This window comes from Dermacentor andersoni, chromosome 7, assembly GCF_023375885.2.
Source record: "Dermacentor andersoni chromosome 7, qqDerAnde1_hic_scaffold, whole genome shotgun sequence".
Lineage (NCBI taxonomy): Eukaryota > Metazoa > Arthropoda > Arachnida > Ixodida > Ixodidae > Dermacentor > Dermacentor andersoni.
This window is the reverse complement of record NC_092820.1, coordinates 49,762,610-49,787,494: the sequence shown is the minus strand read 5'-3', so window position 1 is coordinate 49,787,494 and position 24,885 is coordinate 49,762,610. Positions and strand designations below refer to the sequence as shown.

At 47.7% G+C, this 24,885-nt stretch overlaps 1 protein-coding gene across 6 annotated transcripts in view; it reads left to right on the top strand.

Annotated features, from left to right (window-relative positions):
* The window catches only part of LOC126535281 (uncharacterized), a 93,860-nt gene extending 70,041 nt beyond the window's left edge, over window positions 1–23,819 (top strand). For 4 of the 6 annotated variants that reach the window (XR_008613391.2, XR_011895664.1, XR_011895663.1 and 1 more), the window contains one exon: window positions 23,720–23,819. Coding sequence is in view for 1 of the 6 variants with exons in the window: in XM_072289189.1 (XP_072145290.1) it covers window positions 23,720–23,778 (59 nt within the window). In the remaining 5 variants the exon portion in view is untranslated. The remainder of the gene's footprint in view (window positions 1–23,719) is intronic. The other 2 variants (XR_011895661.1, XM_072289189.1) reach the window with 2 other exon arrangements.
* The last annotated feature ends 1,066 nt before the right edge of the window (window positions 23,820–24,885 follow it).

The window sequence follows — 24,885 nt, the reverse complement described above, 5'->3', positions numbered from 1 at the left end:
GCTGTTTTGGCTTGCAGAAAACTATAAAACCAAATTTATAGTGTTTCGAATATTTACAAGGGAACAAGGTACTGTCCAATGTATTTAATATTGCAAATCTTCCAAAGACCATATTGCAATCAGCGCCCAGATATTACTTTCTGTATATTCATTTATTCTTTCCAAACTGTAAAAAATATCCATACAAACACATTGCTCCTTACATACGTACCCACAAATTCACTTATTTCTCCGACGAATGCTGTAACAGCATGTCACGCTTCAACGGAGCTCTTATTCCACTATTTTGAAAGCTCGTGCTTTGGCGAGAAACAAGCGCACATGAATCATACCCTCTTGATGGTAGCGTGAAGCTTTGGAAAAAAACGACTTTGGATCAGCGGTGTTTGTACAGCCGCTGCCCCTCAATTTTCTAATCTCCAATATTTTAGACAAATGCTCCGATTCCGACCTTCAAAAGGTTATCATAAAAAAAAGAATTGTGCTGCATATTCATGCTATAGCTTAAAGTAATATCCATATTCATAATATATCAGTTTAGTTCACTGAAGTTCACTGAAAGCAGGTGGAAAAGTGATAGGCCAAATGGCTTCATCAACTGTAAGAAATAATTTTGCCACTTGTGATCGCTACGAATAGAGATAAGTTATCTCGAACCGATTTTATTCTCCTTTGAAATCGAGATGTATTTGTGAGCTTACCATGGAGATGTTGGCAATTACGCACGAGATACGGATCCAATATTGTGAACGTATATAGAAACTACTCTGTAGTACCTTACTTCTGTAGAAAAGCAGTGTATAATTCATCACGGCCTTACATCCAAAAGATCACGTCTAAAGTATGTTTAGGACCGACAATCTGCGATCGTGTAATTTTCAATTTACTTGCCACACGCATCACGTGCATACCCTCTCTTATGATGTCTAGTGCTTGTTTGATTTTCTCTAATAAATAAATTCTCTTTCAGCCAGTTAGCATATTGACCCGTGCTGAATTTTTAGAGTAGGCTACGTCGGTTGTGAACGCGGGTGAGCTCAATGTTCAAATTGGGGAAGGCCATTTTTGGGGGGTAGGCTATGCAAATTAAACTTGTCGGCCAAGTAAATTTTGAGAGTGAACCAAGTTTGTTTTGAACGTGCGAAAACTCAGTTTTCGAAAACTCAGGCTTACGCGTTAAGCAATTAGAAACAGAGCAATGTAGCCACACAATAAAATTACACCACCTAAACTTATCATGTATTAGGCATGAAGGCAGTCTGACGTAGTCTCCTTCCTCTTCGAGCTCCGGCCGCTGGTTATGGCAGCGGCAAGTTTCGCGAATGTATATTTTGCACATCTAAGCAGTATCTTGTGAATTACATCTGAGAAAAAATAGATGAATGTAATATGTTGTGCTAGTTGCTTTAGTAGTAGTAGTATAAAACATTTGTTATTTTGCAATGAACTACCATCCCCTTATCTTACTCGTCAAGATATTACTGCTTCTTGCGAACGGAAGCAGCAGTGGAAGTTCCTCTATTCCAATCGAAGTATTCCACTGTTTCCATTGTTGTAGCAGATTTCGTATTTTACACGGGTAATTTACAACTAATTCTCAAACAATTTTTTTTTATTGTGACTTTAGGGTAACTACCGAATTTATGCCTACCATGTAATTTTCGAACTTACCCTTGCTGATCGGATGTAATTTTTATATTTCCGTAATTTTCTATATTTTGTTAGTCCGGCAGCAGTGTACGGAGCGAGTGGGAGACTAAAAGTACATCTGCAATCCTTTGCATGTAAGCCCGAGGAAATTCAGCAAGTACCCCTTGGTGGGAATCTACAGCGAAACCGTTCTTCGTCGACGCATGGCCTGCAGTGCACCGGCAACTGGCGCCTCATCACAGCTGGATTGATCGCCGGAACAGATATCCCGGAGCCGGCGCAGAAGGCTGACTGCTGATCCGCGGCTGGCTTTATAAGCGCTGGAATTCTGGTCTCCTGTGCAGTCCGGCAGCAGTGTACGGAGCGAGTGGGCGACTAAAAGTACATCTGCAATCCTTTGCAGTGCAACGGCAACTGGCGCCTCATCACAGCTGGATTGATCGGGGGAACAGATATCCCGGAGTCGGCGCAGAAGGCTGACTGCTGATCCACGGCTGGCTTTATAAGCGCTGGAATTCTGGTCTCCTGTGCAGTCCGGCAGCAGTGTACGGAGCGAGTGGGCGACTAAAAGTACGTCTGCAATCCTTTGCAGTGCAACGGCAACTGGCGCCTCATCACAGCTGGATTGATCGCCGGAACAGATATCCCGGAGTCGGCGCAGAAGGCTGGCTGCTGATCCACGGCTGGCTTCATAAGCGCTGGAATTCTGGTCTCCTGTGCAGTCCGGCAGCAGTGTACGGAGCGAGTGGGCGACTAAAAGTACATCTGGAATCCTTTGCAGTGCACCGGCAACTGGCGCCTCATCAGAGCTGGATTGATCGCCGGAACAGATATCCCGGAGTCGGCGCAGAAGGCTGGCTGCTGATCCAGGGCTGGCTTTATATGGAATTCTGGTCTCGTGTGCAGTCCGGCAGCAGTGTACGGAGCGAGTGGGCGACTAAAAGTACATCTGCAATCCGTTGCAGGTAAGCAAAACATATCCCCATGCTACTTTCCTTGCTTTCTTACACTGCTGCCGGACAACTGACTTGACTTTACTTTGAAACTTGTTGACTGAAGTTTCTTGCCATGAGTAAGGGTGACAAGAAAGATGTTTCGACACTAATATCTGATTTTCAACGGGAAATACGTGCTGAGATAAGGTCGCTGAAAGAAAGCTTAAAATTCTGCAGTGATACATGTGATTATGTGAAAGAAATAGGAACCGACATTAAGGCACTCAGAGCCGAAATAAAAACACTAGTTTCCCAGAACGAAAAACTAAAGACCGAGAACCAACGGCTTGAAAAAAAAATTGAAGAACTTGAGCAACATCAAAGAAGTAACAATCTTGAAATAAAAGGTGCACCCGAGGAGCTTGACTTAACTGTCGTGGTTAAAAAGATAGGTGAGCTCGTAGGCGAGCCAATCTGTGACAGTGATATTGACATCTGCAACAGGGTACCCACGGCAAAAAAGAATGAACGAAACATTGTTGTCCGGTTCATTTTACGCACAAAACGTAATGCGCTACTCGCGAAATCAAAGAAACAGAAGATGGTTTCGACTGACCTAGGCCACAAGGGCACAGAAAGTGCTATCTACGTTAATGAGCACCTGACACGACAGAACAAGCAGCTCCTTGGTGCAGCTATAGCAAAAAAGAAATCCGCAACATGGAAATATGTATGGACGAGTGGAGGAAAAATTCTGGCTCGCAAAGATGAAACTTCAGATGTAATCAGCATAACAAGTACTGCTGACTTAGATCTCATCAAATGAAAAAAGGGAGGACAAAATGGACAAAAATTATTTTTCCTTGTCAATGGAAAAAAACAGCACGGATGAGTAGTGATGCTTGTTCTAGATCTGGTTTTACCTTAATACATCAAAATATAAGAAGTCTTAAGAATAAGAAGGAAGAATTTGATATATTTTTGCGTTCTATTCATGCTGACCCTGATGCAATACTGTTCACAGAGATATACATGGCTGTGTAACATTGACATGTCTCCTGAATTCCCCAATTATTCTGCAGTGCGATTAGATCGCGCTGGAAGAGGCGGAGGGTTAGCTATATACATGCAGCAGCAATATTCCTTTCAAGTACTTGATGGTCTTTCTATGAGTAGTGGTGACATAGAATGTCTAGCAATAGAAACGAACTCGTTTCTGCTTACTGTAGTATACAGACCCCCAACTGGATACAAGCGCCGTTTTCTAAGCCATTTAGAACAACCTATGCATTGTTTTAATGACATAAAAAAACCATATTTCGTCATGGGTGATGTGAACATTAATATGATGAGTCAAGATTTGTATGCGCTTGATCTGATAAACCTTATAGCATCCCGTGGATGTGAAAATGCTATTTTAGAGCCTACCCGTGTTACTCACAACAGCTCCACATCTATCGATGTCTGTAAACAAGCGTAAACAAAAACGATTACAACGCGGGCATATTGTGCTCAGGCCTTAGTGATCACCTACCTATTTATATTTGTACACAAAACTTATTCATTAAAGAAAAACGTCCAAATCTCCCGCGATATAAAAGTATTAATCACAAAACTCTTCTTAAGTTTAGCGAATTAACTAAATGAGCTGACTGGTCACGTGTGTATGTGCAAGAAAATCCAGATAAAGCATATGACACTTTTTGAGAAATCTTCGTTCAATGTTACAACACTGCTTTTCCGCTACAACAGTTCAAAATAAGAAAGGGTAAAAATAGAAAGTCATAGATAAATATTGACCTTTTAAAAAGAATCAAGCAAAAGAACGCACTTTTTCACAGATTTCTAGCTACCAGAGGTATTACAATATTGCGAGAGTTCAAACAATTTCGCAACAGGTTAAACAGTGACACTAGAAAAGCAAAAACAGCCTATTATGAAGTAATGTTCTCGCGCATAAAGTCAGATCCTGCAAAAGTATGGAAGCAAGTTAATTCTTTAACTGGAAGTACAGTGTCATGCAATACACCCAAAGAAATAAAAGTTAATGATATATTTTAGAAGGCAGGGAGCTTGCGAATGCAATTAATCATTACTTCGTGAATGTGGCTGCTAGCGATGAGGATACAATGCAATATGAAATTGAACTAGGTAACCAGGTGAATTCTCTCGTGTTGAACGAGGTGTCACCAGAAGAAGTCCGCAGATACATAGCAGAACTAAGGACCAACATTTCAAGTGGTTACGATGACGTAAGAGTGGCTCCAGTTAAGGCTGTTGCATCTATACTTAGCCCGGTATTAGCATATCTTATAAATTTTTCGTTTCTGGAGGGAACTTTCCCAACAAAACTTAAAGTGGCGAAAGTTACTCCTATCCATAAAGGCGGCATTACTTCTGAATTAACAAATTATCGACCGATATCCGTGCTACCAGTCTTCTCGAAAATATATGAAAAATGCGTAAACAACCGTCTTACGAAATATCTCGACAAACACAGCCTATTATCTCCATATCAACATGGTTTTTGAAAAAAACAAAACGACGGAAGAGGCTCTAATAAGTGTAAAAAACCACATAATAGAAAATATTGAAAATAAGATGTTCACTTTGGGTGTCTTCCTTGATCTGCGTAAAGCTTTCGATTCAGTTGACCATCATATCCTATTGCTGAAATTAAGCCGCTATGGAATTAGTGGTGTTGTCCTGGACTTATTTAAAAGCTATTTATCATCAAGATATCAATTTGTTGGCATAGAAAATGTATAGTCCCAGTACTTAAGCGTAATAAAAGGAGTTCCAGAAGGATCTATATTAGGTCCCGTGCTTTTCCTTCTATATATCAATGATATTACGGATGTTCAATATACACCGGAAATTACAATGTTTCCTGACGACACTAGCCTGTTCTTCACAGGATCTACTATTCATGAAGTAGAAGCTTCAGCAAATCTATACCTCACTAAACTTTCAGGTTGGCTAACAAAAAATAAACTAAAACTAAACACACAAAAAACTAAATTTGTTATGTTCAGGCCCATTAACAAGCACATCCGCGGCAGTGTAATAATTTATTATAATTACCAACGCATAAAACAAGTAAACACACAAATTCCTACGAGTCTGGTTCCATGAAGACCTGTCATGGACACCACACGTGCTACAGCTCTTAACTGATCTGGCTCGCTCTGTAGAATGTCTCAGTAAAATTGCTTCCCTTCTCCCTTCGTGGTTAACTAAATCACTCTACTATACGTTATTTTACTCGAAACTACTATACGGAATGCTGGTGTGGGGAACAACTAAAACAAATTATGATAGGTTAATAATCCTGCAGAAGTGCGTGCTTCGTATTCTGGAAAAATATAAAGGTCATGCCAAGGACCTAGCCACTGAACCACTTTTTCTCAAATATGAAATCCTATCCGCAAAAAAAGTATATAATTTAAAGTTGATGCAACACATACATAAACACAAATTAGAGGATGCCCTCCCAAGAACTGTATCCACGATATATGGGTTCAAAAGCTCTAGCCGAAAAACTAAAAAAATGCGCACGAACTATCGCAAACAGGTCATTGAATATAAAGCAGTGCAATTATTAAACCTCCATGAATCGAATATTGACCTTACATTACAAGCCAAGAAGCTCAAGCGCAATTATAGATCATTCCTTCTGACTACTAACCTCATAGTCGATCCATAAAAGTTGTCAAATTATGTTTTGTATAGTTTGAGATGAATATTTTTTATTTTTTTATTTTTTGCTGGCAATTGCGAAAATTTAAACAACATTGTTAGATTCCATTTCAATGTATCTTTTTAAAATGTATAATGTATTGTAGAGCGTGTTGCATATACATGTATAAACAAATACGTATGTGATCGGATGAAGAGAAGCAGATGCATTGTACTTAATGAATCGTATATTGAGTCGTGTCAACTGCTGTAGACTGTCTTGTTCATCAGGGGGCCAAGACCTCGTCAGGCTTTCTCGCCTTTATTCTTTGCCTCCCGCAGGGAAATTTTGTATTCTTCCTGCAAAATAAACATGTTTGATTTGATTTGTTTGTTATCGCGACTCCCAGTGAAAAAATCCGACAGAGCGATCATGTTGCACCCACAGAGTTCTTGATGGTCCTTCAGGATTACTTGTAGGCGTCCTTCCAACACCGACAAGATTCTTGATGGCCCCTCAGGACAGCCTGTGGGAATGCTCCCCACACGAACAAGATCCTTGAAGGTCCCTCAGAACGCTCTATAGGTACGCTTCTCACACCAAATAGGTTTCCTGAAGGTCCCTGAAACCTGCTGTTGGCGAGCCTCCAACAGCAATATGCTTGTTGAATTTTCCTTAAGGCTTTCTATGCGCCCGCTTCTCACACCAATAAGATAATTGAAGGTCCGTCAGGCCTATAGGCGACCCTCCAACAGAGATAGGATTTTTGAACATGTCGCTTGAAGACCCCTTCCAACAGTAATACGATTGCGGAATCATATATGCGCCTCGTATATGCTGAGCACTTTTGGGCTCCTTAAATACATTTCAGAAACAAAGTTGTAGGAAGACCACTTAATGTAGTCATAATAGGCCGACCACGATGTGTCTGACGAACGGGAGTCCTCGCAGTGTGCGGGCTTCGGCGAACTTCCATGCAATGACCACGAAACTCTCGATCGACTGCCGCACCAGATAGCAACCGTTTATCGACAGCGCAATTTCCACAACGCCTCCGCGTATATTTATACTTTCTCATGCTCCGAAATAATGGAACCATTCCTCGAAAGTTGGAATGAACAAACTTCGATGAAGCTTTTGACGTTCAGCGAATGATATATATTGATACGTGTACTTATCTTTATCGGGCGACCACGTTTCGCCGCTTAACAAATGCAATAGCACAGCGCGGGACGCGCCTGCATGTATCCGACGTTTCAGGAAAGTTATCGATGCTTCTACCCGGCTGTCTGTTGTCGCCGAACCTTGTGTTATCTGATTTCATCGCGTAGCGCGAATGGTGTAGAACTTTGTGGAAAGCACGCGGGTCCAAACGATTAGTCTGGAACATTCGACGACTGCTCTATAAAAGCCGACGCGCTTGACCCGCTGAGCAGATTTTCGACGATCGCCGAGCGTGTTCGCCGCTATCGTTGCGCTATAAGTGTAGCCTGTTTTGTGGGCACACGTTCGCCCAATAAAAGTTAGTTTTCTTGTTCACAGTATTGCTACTGTGTTCTTTCTTCAACGTCACCACCACGTGACATCTGGTGGAGGTGCTTGTGCGTTCATGTACCGAACGCCCCGCAAAGCCGCGATCCAAGCCCGAAGCCCGAGGACAAAACCGACACCGCCCAAGACCAGCGTGCTAGCCGCAGACTGCAAGGCCTGCCCCCAGAGCACGGACTTCTACCTGAGGCGACAAAGAAGATCGTGGTCAAGACAACCTCAATGGCTGCCCCAGCGTCCCCCGTTATCCTACAACAACCCCGGGACCCACCGACCTTCCATGGAGCAGCGACTGAAGACCCGGAATCTTGGCTGGAAACCTACGAGCGAATCGCGACATTCAACAACTGGGACTCCGACGACAAGCTGCGGCATGTCTACTTCGCCTTAGAAGACGCCGCCAGAACGTGGTTTGAGAACAGGGAGTCGACCTTGACTACGTGGGACCTGTTCCGTAGCGGCTTCCTGTGCACCTTTACAAGTGTCGTGCGCAAGGAAAGGGCCGAAGCTATGCTGGACGCCCGAGTGCAGCTACCAAACGAGAACGTTGCCATCTTTACGGAAGAAATGACCCGTCTGTTCCGCCACGCCGACCCGGATATGGCCGAGGAAAAGAAGGTTCGCCTACTCATGCGTGGTGTGAAGGAGGAACTTTTCGCCGGGATGGTAAGAAGCCCACCGAAGACCGTCGAAGAGTTTCTTCGTGAGGCGACGAACATCGAGAAGACACTCGAAATGCGGAACCGGCAATTCAACCGCCGTACAAGCTCTACCCCCTACGCAGGAATTCAATCACTGGCCACGGACGATCTGCGCGAGACCATCAGGGCCATTGTGCGCGAAGAACTGCGCAAGGTCTTGCCTTCGTCGCAGCCTCAAGTGGCTTCGATCGCCGACATCGTAAAAGAAGAGGTGCACCGATCGCTTGGAGTTCCTGAGGTGCAACCAGAACCACCGCAGCCTCAGCCGCAAGCGATTAGCTACGCCGCCGTCGCCCGCCGTCAAGGTCCCTTTCCACTACCGCGCCAGGGCCCCGTAACGCCGCAATTCCGTCGACCACCACCGCCGCCGCCAGCACGCCCACCCGTCGCCCAGCGCAGCTACCCGAGGAAGACTGACGTTTGGCGCGCTCCTGACCACCGCCCGCTCTGCTACCACTGCGGAGAGGTAGGTCACGTCTACCGACGATGCCCATACCGAGAGATGGGACTGCGAGGTTTCGCCGTTAACGCGCCGCGTCCACAGCTTGGAGAGCGCCCACGTGACATCGCCGACTACCTCGCCGCTACTCAATGGAGCTCTCGACGACCGTCGCGTTCGCCATCACCAGGCCGCTACCTGTCGCCGCAGCGCCGACCATACAGTGGCCCAGCCCGGGGCCGGTCAGCGAGCCCATATCCGGAAAACTAAAAGCAGCAACCGATGGAGGTGCGGTTGCTGTTCGTCGAACTGACGAAGATCCTCCGCCGCCGACGAAAGCGCCGAAGAAACCATCTCGACGACATAATGACGACGCGCCACCGTCCCGAGGAAGTCAGGAAGCCAAGACTGCACCGACGAAAGACGACTTCACGACGCGACGTACTAGCTTCAATTCAACACGACGCAGCCGTGATCCGACGCCAAGACCCAACTGCAACGCAAGACAAAGAACCACCGACCTCGACGTGCTTCTAGACGGCCACGCAGTCACCGCCTTAATCGACACAGGCGCCGATTTCTCAGTCATGAGTGGACACATCGCCGTCCAGATGAAGAAGGTTAAGACTGCATGGGAAGGCCCTCAAATTCGGACCGCTGGAGGACACCTGATTACGCCGACAGGAATGTGCACGGCAAGAATTACCATTCACGACCGGACTTACCCTGTCACCTTCGTTATCCTCCAACAGTGTTCACGAGACGTCATTCTCGGTATGGACTTCCTGGACCAACACGGCGCAATCATCAACCTGAAGTCGAAGTCAATAACGCTGTCGGAAGATAAAGCGATACCGCCGGAGAGCCCTCGTAGTCACCACGCCTTGAATGTGCTCGAAGACCAAGTGAGCATCCCGCCCCGCTCCAGCATTGTTATTTCGGTCGGCACCGAAATACCCGCTGACGTAGAAGGCGTCATCGAAGGCGACCAACGTCTACTGCTAGACCGTGAAATTTGCGTCGCAAGAGGGATCGCTCGACTGCATGGAGGGAAAACTGAAGTGTTGCTGACAAACTTCAGCCAGGAGTTCAAGCACCTCAACAAGGGCACGACGATCGCGTACATCGAGGAAATTCTGGAAACAAGTAATGCGTTTGTCCTCTCGGATTCCGCCGCATCTACCCCGACGACCATGGTTCCCGAACCAGACTACGACATTAATCCAAGTCTCCCAGTGATTAAGCAACAGCAGCTCAGAAGTCTGCTCCGACGATACAAAAGCTGCTTTTCGACGACATCGAGGATTCGACAAACACCAGTCGCCAAGCATCGCATAATCACCGAGGAGTACGCTCGACCACTCCGCCAAAGCCCTTACCGAGTTTCGCCGCGAGAACGCGAAGCTATAAGAGAACAAGTCGACGAAATGCTGCGCGACGACATCATCCAGCCGTCGAAAAGCCCATGGGCATCCCCTGTTGTCCTGGTGAAGAAAAAGGACGGAACCCTACGTTTCTGCGTCGATTATCGTCGTCTGAACAAGATCACGAAGAAGGACGTATACCCCCTTCCACGGATAGACGACGCATTGGATCGGCTCTGCAACGCTAAGTACTTCTCCTCGATGGACCTCAAGTCTGGCTATTGGCAAATAGAAGTCGACGAAAGAGATCGCGAAAAGACCGCCTTTATCACCCCAGACGGCCTCTACGAGTTCAAGGTTATGCCATTTGGACTGTGCTCGGCGCCTGCAACGTTCCAGCGCGTGATGGACACGGTTTTAGCGGGATTGAAATGGCAGACCTGTCTCGTTTACTTGGATGACGTCGTTGTATTCGCCGGAAATTTCGACGATCACCTTAGGCGGCTTGCCACAGTACTAGAGGCCATCAAGTCATCAGGGCTCACTCTGAAGCCAGAAAAATGCCGCTTCGCTTACGACGAGCTTCTGTTCCTAGGCCACGTCATCAGTAAATCCGGAGTACGCCCCGACCCCCAGAAAACAGCTGCCATCGCAAAGTTCCCGCAGCCCACCGACAAGAAGGCAGTGCGTAGATTCCTTGGCATGTGTGCCTACTACAGGCGGTTTGTCAAGGACTTTTCACGCATCGCCGAGCCGTTGACACGTCTAACTAAATGTGATGTTGAGTTCAAGTGGGAAACGCCGCAGGCCGACGCATTTGAAGAACTCAAACGACGCATGCAGTCGCCGCCGGTACTTGCGCACTTCGACGAGTACGCCGATACAGAAATCCATACTGACGCCAGTAGCCTAGGCCTCGGTGCCGTTCTAGTCCAGAGGAGAAACGGAGTCGAACAGGTGATAGCTTACGCTAGCCGGTCGCTGTCAAAAGCGGAAGGCAACTATTCTACAACCGAAAAGGAATGCCTCGCCATCGTTTGGGCTACAGCTAAATTTCGCCCTTATCTTTATGGCAGGCCATTCAAAGTCGTCAGTGACCATCACGCGTTGTGTTGGCTAGCGAGTATAAAGGATCCTTCAGGACGACTGGCACGGTGGAGCCTCAGACTACAAGAATACGACATCACTGTAACCTACAAGTCAGGACGAAAACACTCCGATGCCGATTGCCTATCACGCGCCCCCATTGACCCGCCGCCGCAAGATGACGAAGATGACGCCTTCCTTGGCATGATAAGCGCGGAAGACTTCGCTGAACAGCAACGGGCAGACCCGGAGCTAAAAGGCCTGGTGGAATATTTGGAAGGGCACACCGACGTTGTCCCCAGGGCATTTAAGCGCGGATTATCTTCCTTCACGCTTCAAAACAATCTCCTCGTGAAGAAGAACTTTTCACCAGTCCGCGCCAACTGCCTTCTTGTTGTCCCGTCAGGACTTCGTCCAGAAGTATTGCACGCCCTACATGACGATCCGACCGCTGGACACCTCGGTTTTTCCCGGACACTATCGAGGATACAAGAAAAGTATTATTGGCCGCGCCTGACCGCCGACGTCGCCCGTTATGTCAGAACATGCCGAGACTGTCAGCGACGCAAGACACCGCCGACAAGGCCAGCCGGATTACTACAGCCAATCGAGCCTCCTTGCCGACCATTCCAGCAGATCGGGATGGACTTGCTGGGACCCTTTCCGACGTCAACAACCGGAAATAAGTGGATCGTCGTGGCGACAGACTACCTCACCCGCTTCGCTGAAACTAAAGCACTGCCGAAAGGTAGCGCAGCCGAAGTGGCGAAATTCTTTGTCGAAAACATCCTGCTTCGACATGGCGCCCCAGAAGTCCTCATCACCGACAGAGGAACGGCCTTTACAGCGGAGCTCACCCAAGCCATTCTGAAATACAGTCAGACAAGGCACAGGAGAACCACGGCCTACCACCCGCAGACGAATGGTCTTACGGAGCGGCTGAATAAGACCCTCGCCGACATGCTAGCGATGTACGTCGACGTCGAACACAAGACCTGGGATGCCGTCCTGCCGTACGTAACATTCGCTTACAACACGGCGGTGCAAGAAACAACACAGATCACGCCGTTTAAGCTGGTTTACGGCAGGAACCCGACGACGACGCTCGACGCCATGCTGCCCCACGTCACTGACGAAGAGAATGTTGACGTCGCTAGCTATCTCCAGCGAGCCGAAGAAGCCCGACAGCTCGCCCGCCTACGGATCAAGAACCAACAGAGGACTGACAGCCGACACTACAACCTCCGACGACGCTTTGTTGAGTACCAGCCCGGCGACCGTGTTTGGGTTTGGACCCCGATACGCCGACGAGGACTCAGTGAGAAACTACTCCGACGCTATTTCGGACCCTACAAGGTCATCCGACGTATTGGCGCTCTGGACTATGAGGTCGTGCCAGACGGCATTTCGCATTCACAGCGGCGCCGCGCACGATCTGAAGTGGTCCACGTGGTGCGCCTTAAACCCTTTTACGGACGCTGACGAACTTCGTCATTTTGTTCTTTTCTTTGCTACGAGTGCTTTTGTTTATTACCTTCGTTTGTTTGCAGCATCGGGTCGATGCTTTTTAAGAGGGGGGTATTGATACGTGTACTTATCTTTATCGGGCGACCACGTTTCGCCGCTTAACAAATGCAATAGCACAGCGCGGGACGCGCCTGCATGTATCCGACGTTTCAGGAAAGTTATCGATGCTTCTACCCGGCTGTCTGTTGTCGCCGAACCTTGTGTTATCTGATTTCATCGCGTAGCGCGAATGGTGTAGAACTTTGTGGAAAGCACGCGGGTCCAAACGATTAGTCTGGAACATTCGACGACTGCTCTATAAAAGCCGACGCGCTTGACCCGCTGAGCAGATTTTCGACGATCGCCGAGCGTGTTCGCCGCTATCGTTGCGCTATAAGTGTAGCCTGTTTTGTGGGCACACGTTCGCCCAATAAAAGTTAGTTTTCTTGTTCACAGTATTGCTACTGTGTTCTTTCTTCAACGTCACCACCACGTGACAATATTAGCGTAGTCAACGAATTCGTACGCACACGCCACCAGCGGATTTGAGCTGATAGCTGCTTTCATGATTCAGTTTGCATTCGTTGCGATTTGAAACAGACAGCATGTTCGTTCGCACAGTGCAACCGAGAAGCGGCAACACGGCGCGGTGTCCATGCCGCTGTTTCAGCAAAAGCTGCCGGCACGTCGCACTCGATCGCCGCGGCGCTTCGCTGAATGAAATGTGGCTGTGTAGACGGCTGCATTTGTGCGTAATGTTATGCTGACACACTTAGCTTTTCAGATACAGTAGTTGCTCTTAATTATACGTGAACCAGTCAGCAAGCGACGGTCATTTGACAAAGCAGCCTCGCTCGTCGAAAATGAATACGCTCGTAAAAACCTTTCGAGCTGAATGTTAAATTTCGACTCGGGCGAGCACGCACTTTTACGACGCAGAGCTACTATAAATGGCATTGCTTTGATGTTTCTCTCACGTTATCGCGCAAGGAATTGACGTGAACGAGCTTGTTTTATTCGCGCATTTACTTGCACTTTCCGATTGCGTAACGCTGCTGATGTGCAGCTTCGTTCACGATCTCAGCGAGCGCCAAATGCGCGAGGTAGCTGTGCCATTCCCTGGACGCACTGCCCGAAGGACTACCAGGATAATCGTACCTTTGCGGTATCAATTTTTCAAACAAACCGCTCTCGAAATTTACGTCGTTTACATATTGTAACGGATACGAAAGGCGCGGACAAGAAGGGAGAAGACGAAGAGAACGAAGAGTTTGAGAGGCCAGGCTGCGCTACGATCACGCTACGATCACCATCCATCGCCTGTAAATAAACTCACTTCTTCGCAACTCTTCGTAACAGTTGTGGTGAAAGGTGCGGGGTAATTGACACCCGAAGACGGAGGCTGAAGCAGGAGTTCTTCGACGGAGCCGTCGCCTTGCTGGACTCCCACCGAACGTACCGGAGTTGAATATGTCCCACGACGCAGACGAACAACGGCCCATTCCAGCAGCTGCGTGGACAAGTTCCGTTCTACAACTGAGAGATGCGCGTCCCTTCGCCGGAAGATGGGACGAAGACGTCGAGGAATGGCTCATCCATTATCACCGGGTGAGTGCCGCCAACAAGTGGAACAGCGCTTCTCAGCTTTCGAACGTCGTGTTCTTTCTAACGGATACTGCGTTGTTGTGGTTCGACAATCACGAGGAAACGTTTACAACATGTGGAAGATTTGTTTCCGAAATGAAAGAGCGATTCGGCGACTCCGCGACGAAAAAGAAAAGGGCAGAACAGACGCTACTGCAACATGCGCAAGTGCCAGGCGAAACCTGCACGACCTACATTAAGGCGGTAATAAAACTGTGTAGGATGGTGGATTCTGGAATGTCGGAGGAAGACAAAGTCGGGCACCTCCTGAAAGGAATTGCCCAACACGTTTATAATTTCCTCATCGCAAAGGACAACCTGGCTTCCGTCGATGACATCATTCGGCACTGTCGTACTTTCGAGCAACTGAAGACGAGGTGCATCACACCGAAGTTTGGCAGGCTAGCCAACGTGGCGACAATTGCAAGCGTGGACAGCAACCAGCCCCTCGATCTGGCATCAACGATACGACAAATAGTTCGGGAAGAGCTCAGCCTGCACGCGTAAGTGACACATCCAGGCACTCATAGCTTCCGCCTACCACCAGATTTCGAGCCAAACGTGGCATCCTTCTCCCCGTATCCTGCGGCGAGGGGCACTGAGGATTATGAACTCGCGCCCCGACAGCAGCCACGTCTCTACGACAGAGGCCCCACTTACGACGCTCGGCCACGAGAGCAGCCGCGTTTTTACCCCCGAGGCCCTGTGACTTCTGTCAGGCCGCGTCAAGAAAAGCACCGACCCTACTACCACGACGTGACTTATGAACGACATAACGGATGTCAGCGAGCAGCAGAGACACGTTATGCCCATGACAACGAACTTTCTCGCCGCCCGCAGTAGCCCACCATTCGTTTCGAGGAAGATGCTGTGAACCGCTACCCTCCCGTGTGCTACAGCTGCGGTTCCATAGGCCATATAGCTCGGTATTGTCGCCAAGGCCGTCAATCACGAAGGACAACACCGGTGTTCTCGCCACCCAGAACCCGTACTTCATATGACTTGCGGACGACCGACTTGCTTCCAATGGACCACTTCTCACGCGCGACCAGACGCAGCGATTCGCCAGCTTCTGAGCGGAGTTTGACGCCACCAAGTAACCGTCCCCGTCGCTCTCCGTCCCCTCGGCGCTGTTCTTCGTCACCGCCGCCGGGAAACTAGCATCCGCGGCCAATGGAGGTGTGGTCGCCAGACGGTCTTGCAAGAAGTACCTCTGCCTGTTGTGATGTTCAAATACAAAGTGAATGTCTCGATTGACGGAATACCGACCATGGCATTACTTGACACTGGGGCGACTGTGTCTGCGATGAGCCTCACTTTCAAAAACCGTCTAGGCCACAAAGTTATGTTTTCTTGGAACGACGGTATTAGCTTTCGTGGAGTAGGTGGCGAGTGGCTTCAACCCCTGTGTTTGTTGGCTGGGAAAGTGTTTGTGTCGGAATTCCTTGTTCTTTCTCTTTCTTCGCACGATGTTATTCTTGGTATAAATTTTCTTGAACAGCGCGGCGCCTCCGTGGACTGTGGTTGTGGCGAAATATCATTGAACAAGTTATTTATATCAGCACAGTCCCAACAAAGCTCGGGTGGTGAACACAGGGACACAGACACTCTCAGTGTTCTTGATGAAGTTATTGCACCATCGTGGTGCCTGACGCCCGTTCGTGTTTCTGCAACTACTGTTGATGTTGATTGTGTTGACCTTGTGGTTAGGCCTCTCCGCATAAACTGTGCTAAAAAGATATACTTGTGCCCTGCTCTGTAGTGTGCATGACGGAAGGAGTCGCCACATTGTGGGCGCTGAACTATTCCGCCACGCCGGTTGTCGTTCCTCGCGGTATGAAAATCGCTCTCTTCGATAAAGCCGCATGTAGCTCAATAGCGGCACTAATTACGGACGTTTCTACAGCTTGCTCTCCTTGCGATAATCGCCATTCTGAAGAGCTAATGCTTGGCATGATCAGCAAGGCTCTCGGCACATCGCAACGGCAAGCACTGGTACAGGTCCTTGCCAGACATGAGGCTGCATTCGACTTTACCCATGGAGATTCACCCCTTCATTTACCGTCGTCCCGCGCTCGTCACAGAATAGATACCGGCTCAGCACATCCCATCCGCCGGAAGCTCTACCGAGTGTCATCGTCCGAGCGCAAAGTTATTGCAGAGCAAGTCAAGGAGGTGATAAACAAAGGTGTCGTTCAAGAGTCGTCTAGTCCATGGGCAGCCCCAGTAATTCTGGTGCGAAAAAAAGATGGCTCCTGGAGATTCTGCGTGGATTACAGACATCTAAACGCAGTGACGAAGAAGGATGTATATCTACTACCACGAATCGATGACGTCATTGATTGCTTAGACGCTGCTTCTTACTTCTCAACACTTGATTTGCGATCGGGGTATTGGACCTATGGACCCTGCCGACAAGGTAAAGACCGCTTTCGTGACTCCGGATGGTCTATTCGAATTTATTGTTATGCCTTTTGGCCTTTGCAATGCTCCTGCCACCTTTGAAAGATTCATGGACACAGTACCACGTGCTCTAAAGTGGGAGATATGCATGTGTTACCTCGATGATGTTGTAATCTTTGGCCGCACGTTTGAACAACATAACGAACGCCTCAGCCTCGTTCTCGACTGCATTGAGAAAGCTGGACTGGTTCTAAACTAAAAAAGTCGGTTCGGCGAACGTCAAACACTGGTCCTGGGGCACTTAGTCGACAAAGATGGCGTCAGACCCGATCCTCGTAAGATTGAAGCGGTGAGCTCCTTCAAGCCACCATAGTCAGCACGAGAACTCCGCTCATTCATTGGCCTATGTTCGTATTTTTGTATTTTTGTTCCTCGGTTTGCCGACATCGTTTACCCCTTGACAAGTATTTTGCGACAAAAGGCATCCTTCACTTGGACACCAGAATGTGACGCATCATTCTCTCAACTCAAGTTTATACTAACGTCAGCACCCCTCTTGCGTCACTTCGATCCATCTTGCCCGACTGAAGTTCACACTGATGCTAGTGGAATGGGGATAGGAGCGGTCCTTGTACAACGTCACAGTGGCGCAGAACATGTCGTATATGCCAGCCGCTGCCTGAGCAAATCTGAGCGCAATTATACGTTTACGGAATACGAATGCCTGGCAGCCGTTTTTGCCATACAAAAGTTTCGGTGTTATCTTTACGGTAGACCATGCAAGATTATCACCGACCACCATTCTTTATGCTGGCTCGCACGTTTGGCACTGCGCCTCCAGGAATACGACTTCGTGGTATCGTACAAGAGTGGCCGTCGTCACGATGACGCAGACTGCCTCTCCCGCATTCCTCTTGAGACTACCAACTGCGATGCTGAGAATTTTGATGACTGTCTCGCTGCTGTTACTGCTACGTTCCCTGACGCGGCAGGCTTTCAGCGAGAACAACAGAATGGTGTTACCCTCGATCCGCTTTTTGTCACCGCCCGTACTTCTAAAGGCAGCGGTAGCTTTACTGTCCGTGATAAATTGCTCTACAAAACTAATTACTCCGGGCATGGAGCGCGTTTTCTGCTGGTTGTCCACGAGAGTCTCCGCTCCGCCGTTCTACGTGCCATGCACGACGATGTGACATCCGGCCATTTCGGCTTTGTACGAACGCTGCACCGCACACAGGAGCGCTTTTACTGGCCCAAGATGTGCGAAACAACCAAGCGTTATGTCGCTAGTTGCGAAACGTGCCAACGTCACAAGCGACCGACCACTGCAGCCCCGGGTCCCCTTCGGCCATTGACACCGTCCAGTACGCCATTCCAGCAAGTAGGCTTTGACCTTTTGGGTCCATTCCCGTTATCTAACAACAAGAACCGTTGGATAATTGTCTGCGTAGACCATCTTACATGGTATGCAGAAACTGCAGCCGTACCGTCTTCTACCGCTGCTTGCGTGGCGGTCTTCCTGCTGCATTCCGTGGTCCTTCGTCATGGCCCACCACGTGTCATTATCAGCGACCGTGGCCGCCAGTTCACTGCTGATGCCATTGAAGAGTGACTTCGTTTGTGCACTTCACAGTTTCGTCATTCCAAGCCGTATCATCCACAGACAAATGGCCTCGTGGAAAGGACGAACAGAATGCTGACCAACATGCTTGCCATGTACGTCTCCTCCAATCATAAGAACTGGGACGACGTGCTTGCATTCATCACTTACGCATACAACACGGCGAAACACGAAACCACGAACTATAGCCCATTTCATCTCCTGTATGCAAGGTTACCGCGAAGCCCTCTGGACACTTTCTTACCTTTCGTACTGCGCAGTGACGATTCTGTATCGAAGACTTTGTGTCTCGCCGAAGAATCCCCTCGAATAGCTCGTCTTCGTACTCTGGCCTCACAATGTCGTTCGAAAGAGCGATACGACGACCGTCACGTACAAGTATCATTGGAAAAAGGTGACTTGGTTCTTCTTTGGACACCGCAACGCAAGCGTGGATTGTGCCACAAGTTCTTGTCACAATATTCAGGCCCCTTTGTAGTCGTGGACCGCCTGAGCAAACTCACTTACGTCATAGCTCGCCTCCTGTGCAATGGTCGTCGATCAAGCAGAACTCAGCTGACTCATATTGCTCGCCTGAAGCCTTTCTACCGTGCTTGTCCATCCAGACTCGCCCCACGGGCTTCGTCTGCTTGGGAGGAAATGTAACGGATACGAAAGGCGCCGACAAGAAGGGAGAAGACGAAGAGAACGAAGAGTTTGAGAGGCCGGGCTGCGCTACGATCACACTACGATCATCATCCATCGCCTGTAATCAAACCCACTTCTTCGCAACTCTTCGTAACAATATGTTGTATGGTAACTATAGGTCCAAACTGCAGCCAGCGAAGCATGAAAGCACGCTTAATTTACGCTTAACAACTTGGCAGTGGCGTAGCTAGGTCATCTGGCACCCGGGGCCCATAGGTCTTCTGTCGCTGCAGCCCCCCCCCCCCCCCCGGTGTAATCAGGAGGGCGAGGAAATCGAACATTTCCGGGGAGTGTGGGGTGGTGTTTCAGCACCAGCCCAAGCCACCTTGGACCCTCCCCACTTCGCTTTCTTTCCCAGGGATCGCTAATGTAGCAGTTATGCAGGCTGTGTTATTTTACGCACCAAATAGCACCGCTAGGGCTCAGCACTCATAACTTGTAATAGGCGCATTTGCACGTCTGCTGTCAGACTGTGAGGCTTGACAGCCAATTGGAAGAAAGCTTTAATTAGCGATTTTAGAGGTGGTATTTCATTTGCAAAATTGAAGCCCAACAATCATAAGTTGACCAACAACTTCACAAAAATCGTCGTAGGTATACTACGGCGTGCAGTATTTTGGCTGTCACCAGCCCTGAACCAAGCGGAAAATTGTATATCATGTCTGTGACGCGGATCTCCCCACCCTATCAGAAAACGCCGCCTGCTTGCTTTGCTGAGCAGGTGCCAATGCTATGACAATCACGGGTTCTCTTCATTCTGATTCATAAAGCCTTTCCTTATTTTCTGTTATCGGTAAAAGTGATCGTCCGAGCTGCTGTACTGCCACAAGATTGGAAACAATAGAGCACGCTCCGCGTCGTTGCCTAGCGTCACCATGCAAAAAAACTAGAAGGCCTCCATGATGGCCGGGCCAGAGAAAACTTGTGCTACTGCTGGCCTGCACTGGCAAGGGAGAGGATAGAGAGATTGAAGCTACTGGTGCACAATTTCATGTTTCTTTCGGTACTGCAATTATGGCCCGCCCACAGTGCCAAAGCACTGCAGGCTCTAGCACAAAAGACAATTTTGCTTAGAAAAGTTTTTGTTGAGTTCATGATATGAATTTGGTCCTCAATTCCCAAACTGAAATTTTTCCTCTATAATTGTAATTATGCAGTTATTTAAGATATAGTTACAAATTATCTGCCATATTTTGCGCGATACTGAGTTTCTAGTGGTTATAAAGACACATGACCTGATCGAACACCGGGTGATATCCTTACAAAATTCACCTTTTTGTAAAAACACAGGATACTGTATTTGTGACATGAAGTCGCACAAGAACAACAGGAGGAGGTAGAGGAGGAAAAAAGAAGGAAGGAAAGGTACGAAGGAAGGTCAGCCAGACGCGTGCCCAGTTTGCTACCCTAGACAGGCTAAGGTGTTTAAGGGAAGAAAAGAAAGGAGGAGGGAAGAAGGTACTATCAGTGTGAATACGTGCGATGTCCATAACCTCGCACCTATATTCAGTCACTGAGGCCAATCAATTTCATGAAACTTAGCAGTGCCCGCATCGCTTTGTGAGCCGGTGAAGTGTGGTGCGAAGGTCCAATTATCTGGGCCTCTGAACTCGGCCTCTGAACACCACCTGAAGAAGGTCGCTTTCGATCTCATAGAGATTACAAAAACAGAACGCGTGCTTGATCGTCTCTTCACATTTGCACGAGTAACAAATCGGTGTGTCGTTCATTCCAATAAGGAATGAGTAGGCTTTCGTAAAAGCCACCCCTTACCAGAGGCGGCACAGTAAAGTTGCATCAAGGCGGAATACGTTCGATGGAATTTGCAGCCTCAATGTAGGATCCAGCCAGTGGAGATGGCAGTTGGAGATAATCGAGGTGTTCCACAAAGTTTCAGCCTTGGTTTGAGCAAGTAAACGACACTTCGCAGTGTCTGTCCTTGATAAGGGTATAGGAAGTGTCACGGTTTTTTAAGGGCTGACCGGATGGCATCATCAGCAAGGTCGTTTCCGACGATGCCACATTCCCCCGGAAGGCATTGGAAGAAGATGTCATGTCCTTCTATGAAGGTTTTAGGCAGAACCTCTCTGGCCTAAAACAGCAGTTGTTCATGCGTCTTGCATCGTAAGGCTGACTGCAGAATCTGAAGGGCTGCCTTGGAGTCACAGAAAACGACCCAATTTCAAGGTTTGGCTGGTGCGATGTAATTAACAGCGGTGTGTGGAGCGGCAAGTTCTGTTGCCGTAGAGGTCATTATGTGGGACACTGCGAGTGACTTATCAATCAGTGCAAATCTGTGGACTTTGTTCATATGTCTTGTTCAGTAAGGACTGTCAAGTTCTGTTGCCGTAGAGGTGGTTATATATGGGACACTTTCAATGTAATTGCGACTTGTAAGGCCGGGAGCTGGTGGCTGAGACAGATCAATCAGTGTATATCTGCATTTTTCGTACGTATGCCTCGTAAAGTAATGAAAGTGTGAACTGATGTAGAGCCACTGTTGATTGATGGGTCTTTATAATTCCCGGAATCGTGAGGGCTGCTTGTGGCTCTCGTAGGCACCAGAGGGGTAACAGTGGACGTGCTGTTGGGTAAAGCCCGACGGCAGGTAGCCTTGATGTGTCGCAACAAGTTTGGAAAATGTGGCTTGAGGTCTTTGTACTGGCTCAGCAGCAGTATAGTAACTGGGTATTGTGTGCGTTAAGGTTGTCAGTCATTATATATGTTGGAACCAAGTAGTTACTAGTAAGCACGAGTGTTGCGCGAATCGAGGCACATCGTGGTATTCCAAGACCGTAGAGACTCGCCTTGCAAACGTTTGAGGGTATGAATGTTTGTTCTACATGTGTTCGCATAAACCAGGCAAGCTGTACAGTAAAGAGCCCAGAAACAGTGCTCTGTAAAGGTGCAGCATGGAACATACCGACGTGCCCCTGGTTTTACCGCACAGGAACCTCATCATACGTACAATCGAAATTAGTCTCCACTTCAGGTAGATGCAATGGGGGCTCCATGAGAGGTCCCGGTCAATAATTGCACCCTAAAAGCTGTGATACTTCCAATATTTCATACCCTGGCCATTGAGAGAAACAGGGTGCTGTGCCATGAGTTTGCATGTAAACGTGATTAATGGGCATTTTTCGATGGATACACTAAGGCCTTGTTTGTGGAGTACGAACAAGTTAGGGTGGCTGCCCGCGGAATTCTTCCGCACACTTGAATACGAGTCACCACAGAAGGCCGAACATAAATATATTTAGCGTACATTAGTAGATTGTCTTGGATAATATTTCAGCAAGGCCAACCATAGTTAAGGTAAAGAGAATAGGGCTCCATACCCTGCCCTGTGGGACGCCACCGTGACAACAACAAAATGACAAAGAGATGGTTAGCTATGACTAGGAGACAGTGTTCTTATTCAATACCGCGAAACTGATACAAAACTAGTACAAAGGATACAAAACAGATAAATGGAACACTGTATAGATATTGACGACACAGAAACTATGGTGGGACATGAGCGCATCGCACGAGCACCCCGCACGTGAACCGTTCCGCCACCATTTACGCCCAGTCAAGCCGGCATATATGGCAGACATATGTGACACTCCAATTGACACTTGGCACCGAAGGCCCACAGCCCCCCCCCCCCCCCCCGGCCAGTGCCGCTACTACACCACTGCAACTTGGTATTTTAATTATTGCATAAGCCTTGGCAGTGCACCTAGACATTATACATTTGCCTAGTATGTTGAAACAAAGGTGATTTTCGATGATCACTATACTCTTTGTACTGCACCACCACAATTGAGCCACATAGCGTGCAGTTTAAAACCAATAATGTCATGTTAAATATGTGTATACATAAACTATCAGGTTGTGTGCACCTAGTAGATATGCATCTATTATACAATCGATATTTACACCTACAAACCCACTTTTCCGTCAGCCTAAGTATTAGGTGCTCGTTCTCCTTACACACTGCTGAAATGTATGTCGAAAGAACAGTATACTTTCACTGGAACGACAGATTTCGTTTAGGTATGTTCAGTAATGGATGCTGCATACTCTTCATAAATCAAACTCCCGCACAACCTAGAGATAGCCAATTCAGTATTTAGGAGAATCTGCACTAACCTTGTCCAAGATAAAAATTGTCAAGCACAATGTTCCATAAATATATGAAGCAAGGAAATCCTTTAAATTCATGCTTATATACACAGATAAATGAATTTTATGATTTGCACCTAATAGTATGTGAAATAATGTCACTACTGAAATATGTGTCATTAACTCCAATTTCACATGGTCAGCCAGCAGCCGCCTAATGTGTGAGGAGTACATCTTTTGGCCTCATAATCATTACCTACTAAACGGTTTTATTGATGTTATTCAGTGCTCATGCAGTCTTAAGCTTCCCTCATGTTTTAATGTTACTTTTTTCTGTGATGTGCAGCAACCATGCAAGCCATTCGTCTACTGCAGCAACAAGACCTTTCCTGGCCATCTCCATAAAACCTACTTTGAACCCGCATAAAAGAGAAAATAACTTTTTGAGTTTGCAGCTATTTGTACCTCATGCGCCTTACACGTCACACAAATGCCCTTTTTCGTGCAGGTTAGTTACCTGCAACACGCATCTTGCTGTTGTTCTAGCGATCGCTTCTTGTTTGCGGTGTCGTGCCCCCCAGACATATTTGACCGTTGGCGTATTGCACTTGACGAGCTATTGTGTTCAGTTGCTATTATTGCTCATGTCGTGTACTTATTATGCTATCTGGAGACCTGGAGGTAAACCCCGTTCCTGATAACGACGACGGTAACCCTGCTCCCACCCTCGAAACAATCATAACGCTATTTCTTGCCTCGAAATTACCCAGCATTCCGTCCTCAGTGAAGTCGCGTTAATCCGTGCAGTGCAGTCAAATACAGATAGCTTAGTTGGACGTCTTGCCGCCCGCGTCGAGAAGTTAGAGCAAACCGTTGAAGCAAATAAAGCTTGCCATCCTGTCCATGGCACTGAGGCTGGTTCTGTTATTTTCAAGCTTTCGTCAGAAGTGCAAGCGTTAACCGAAAAATGCGACGACTCGGAGAATCAACTTCGGCGTTGCAACTTGGTCTTTTTTGGTCTCCGTGACGTGGTTGGCGAGTCTTGGGAGCAGTCCGAAGTCCAGATTATTTCATTCTGCCGTGACAATGTGGACATATCAATTGATACTAATAACATTGAACGTGCCCTTAGACTAGGTAGATTCCAAGAAAAGAAGAACCGCTCTATTATCGTGAAGTTTGCGTGGTTTAAAGAGAAATCCCAAACTCTCTCCTGTGGCAGGAAGTTAAAAGGCACATCGTTCGCTATACGTGAAGAATATTCCGCACATGTCCGCCTGGCTAGGATAAAACTCTATCTTTACGTGCAGGAGAGAAGGCTTCCTTTTAAGATTAGGTTTGATAAACTCATCATAAGCAATAATCGTTTTGTTTACGATGCTCAGACTGACTCGGTTATCGGATTCGAATTCTAGCCGCCAACACGTGCTTGTACACACCCGTTTTCATCCTTCGCCCTTGACTCTCCCATTCCTGTCTTTGAAGCAACTTATCACCCTATGCAAGGTGTGC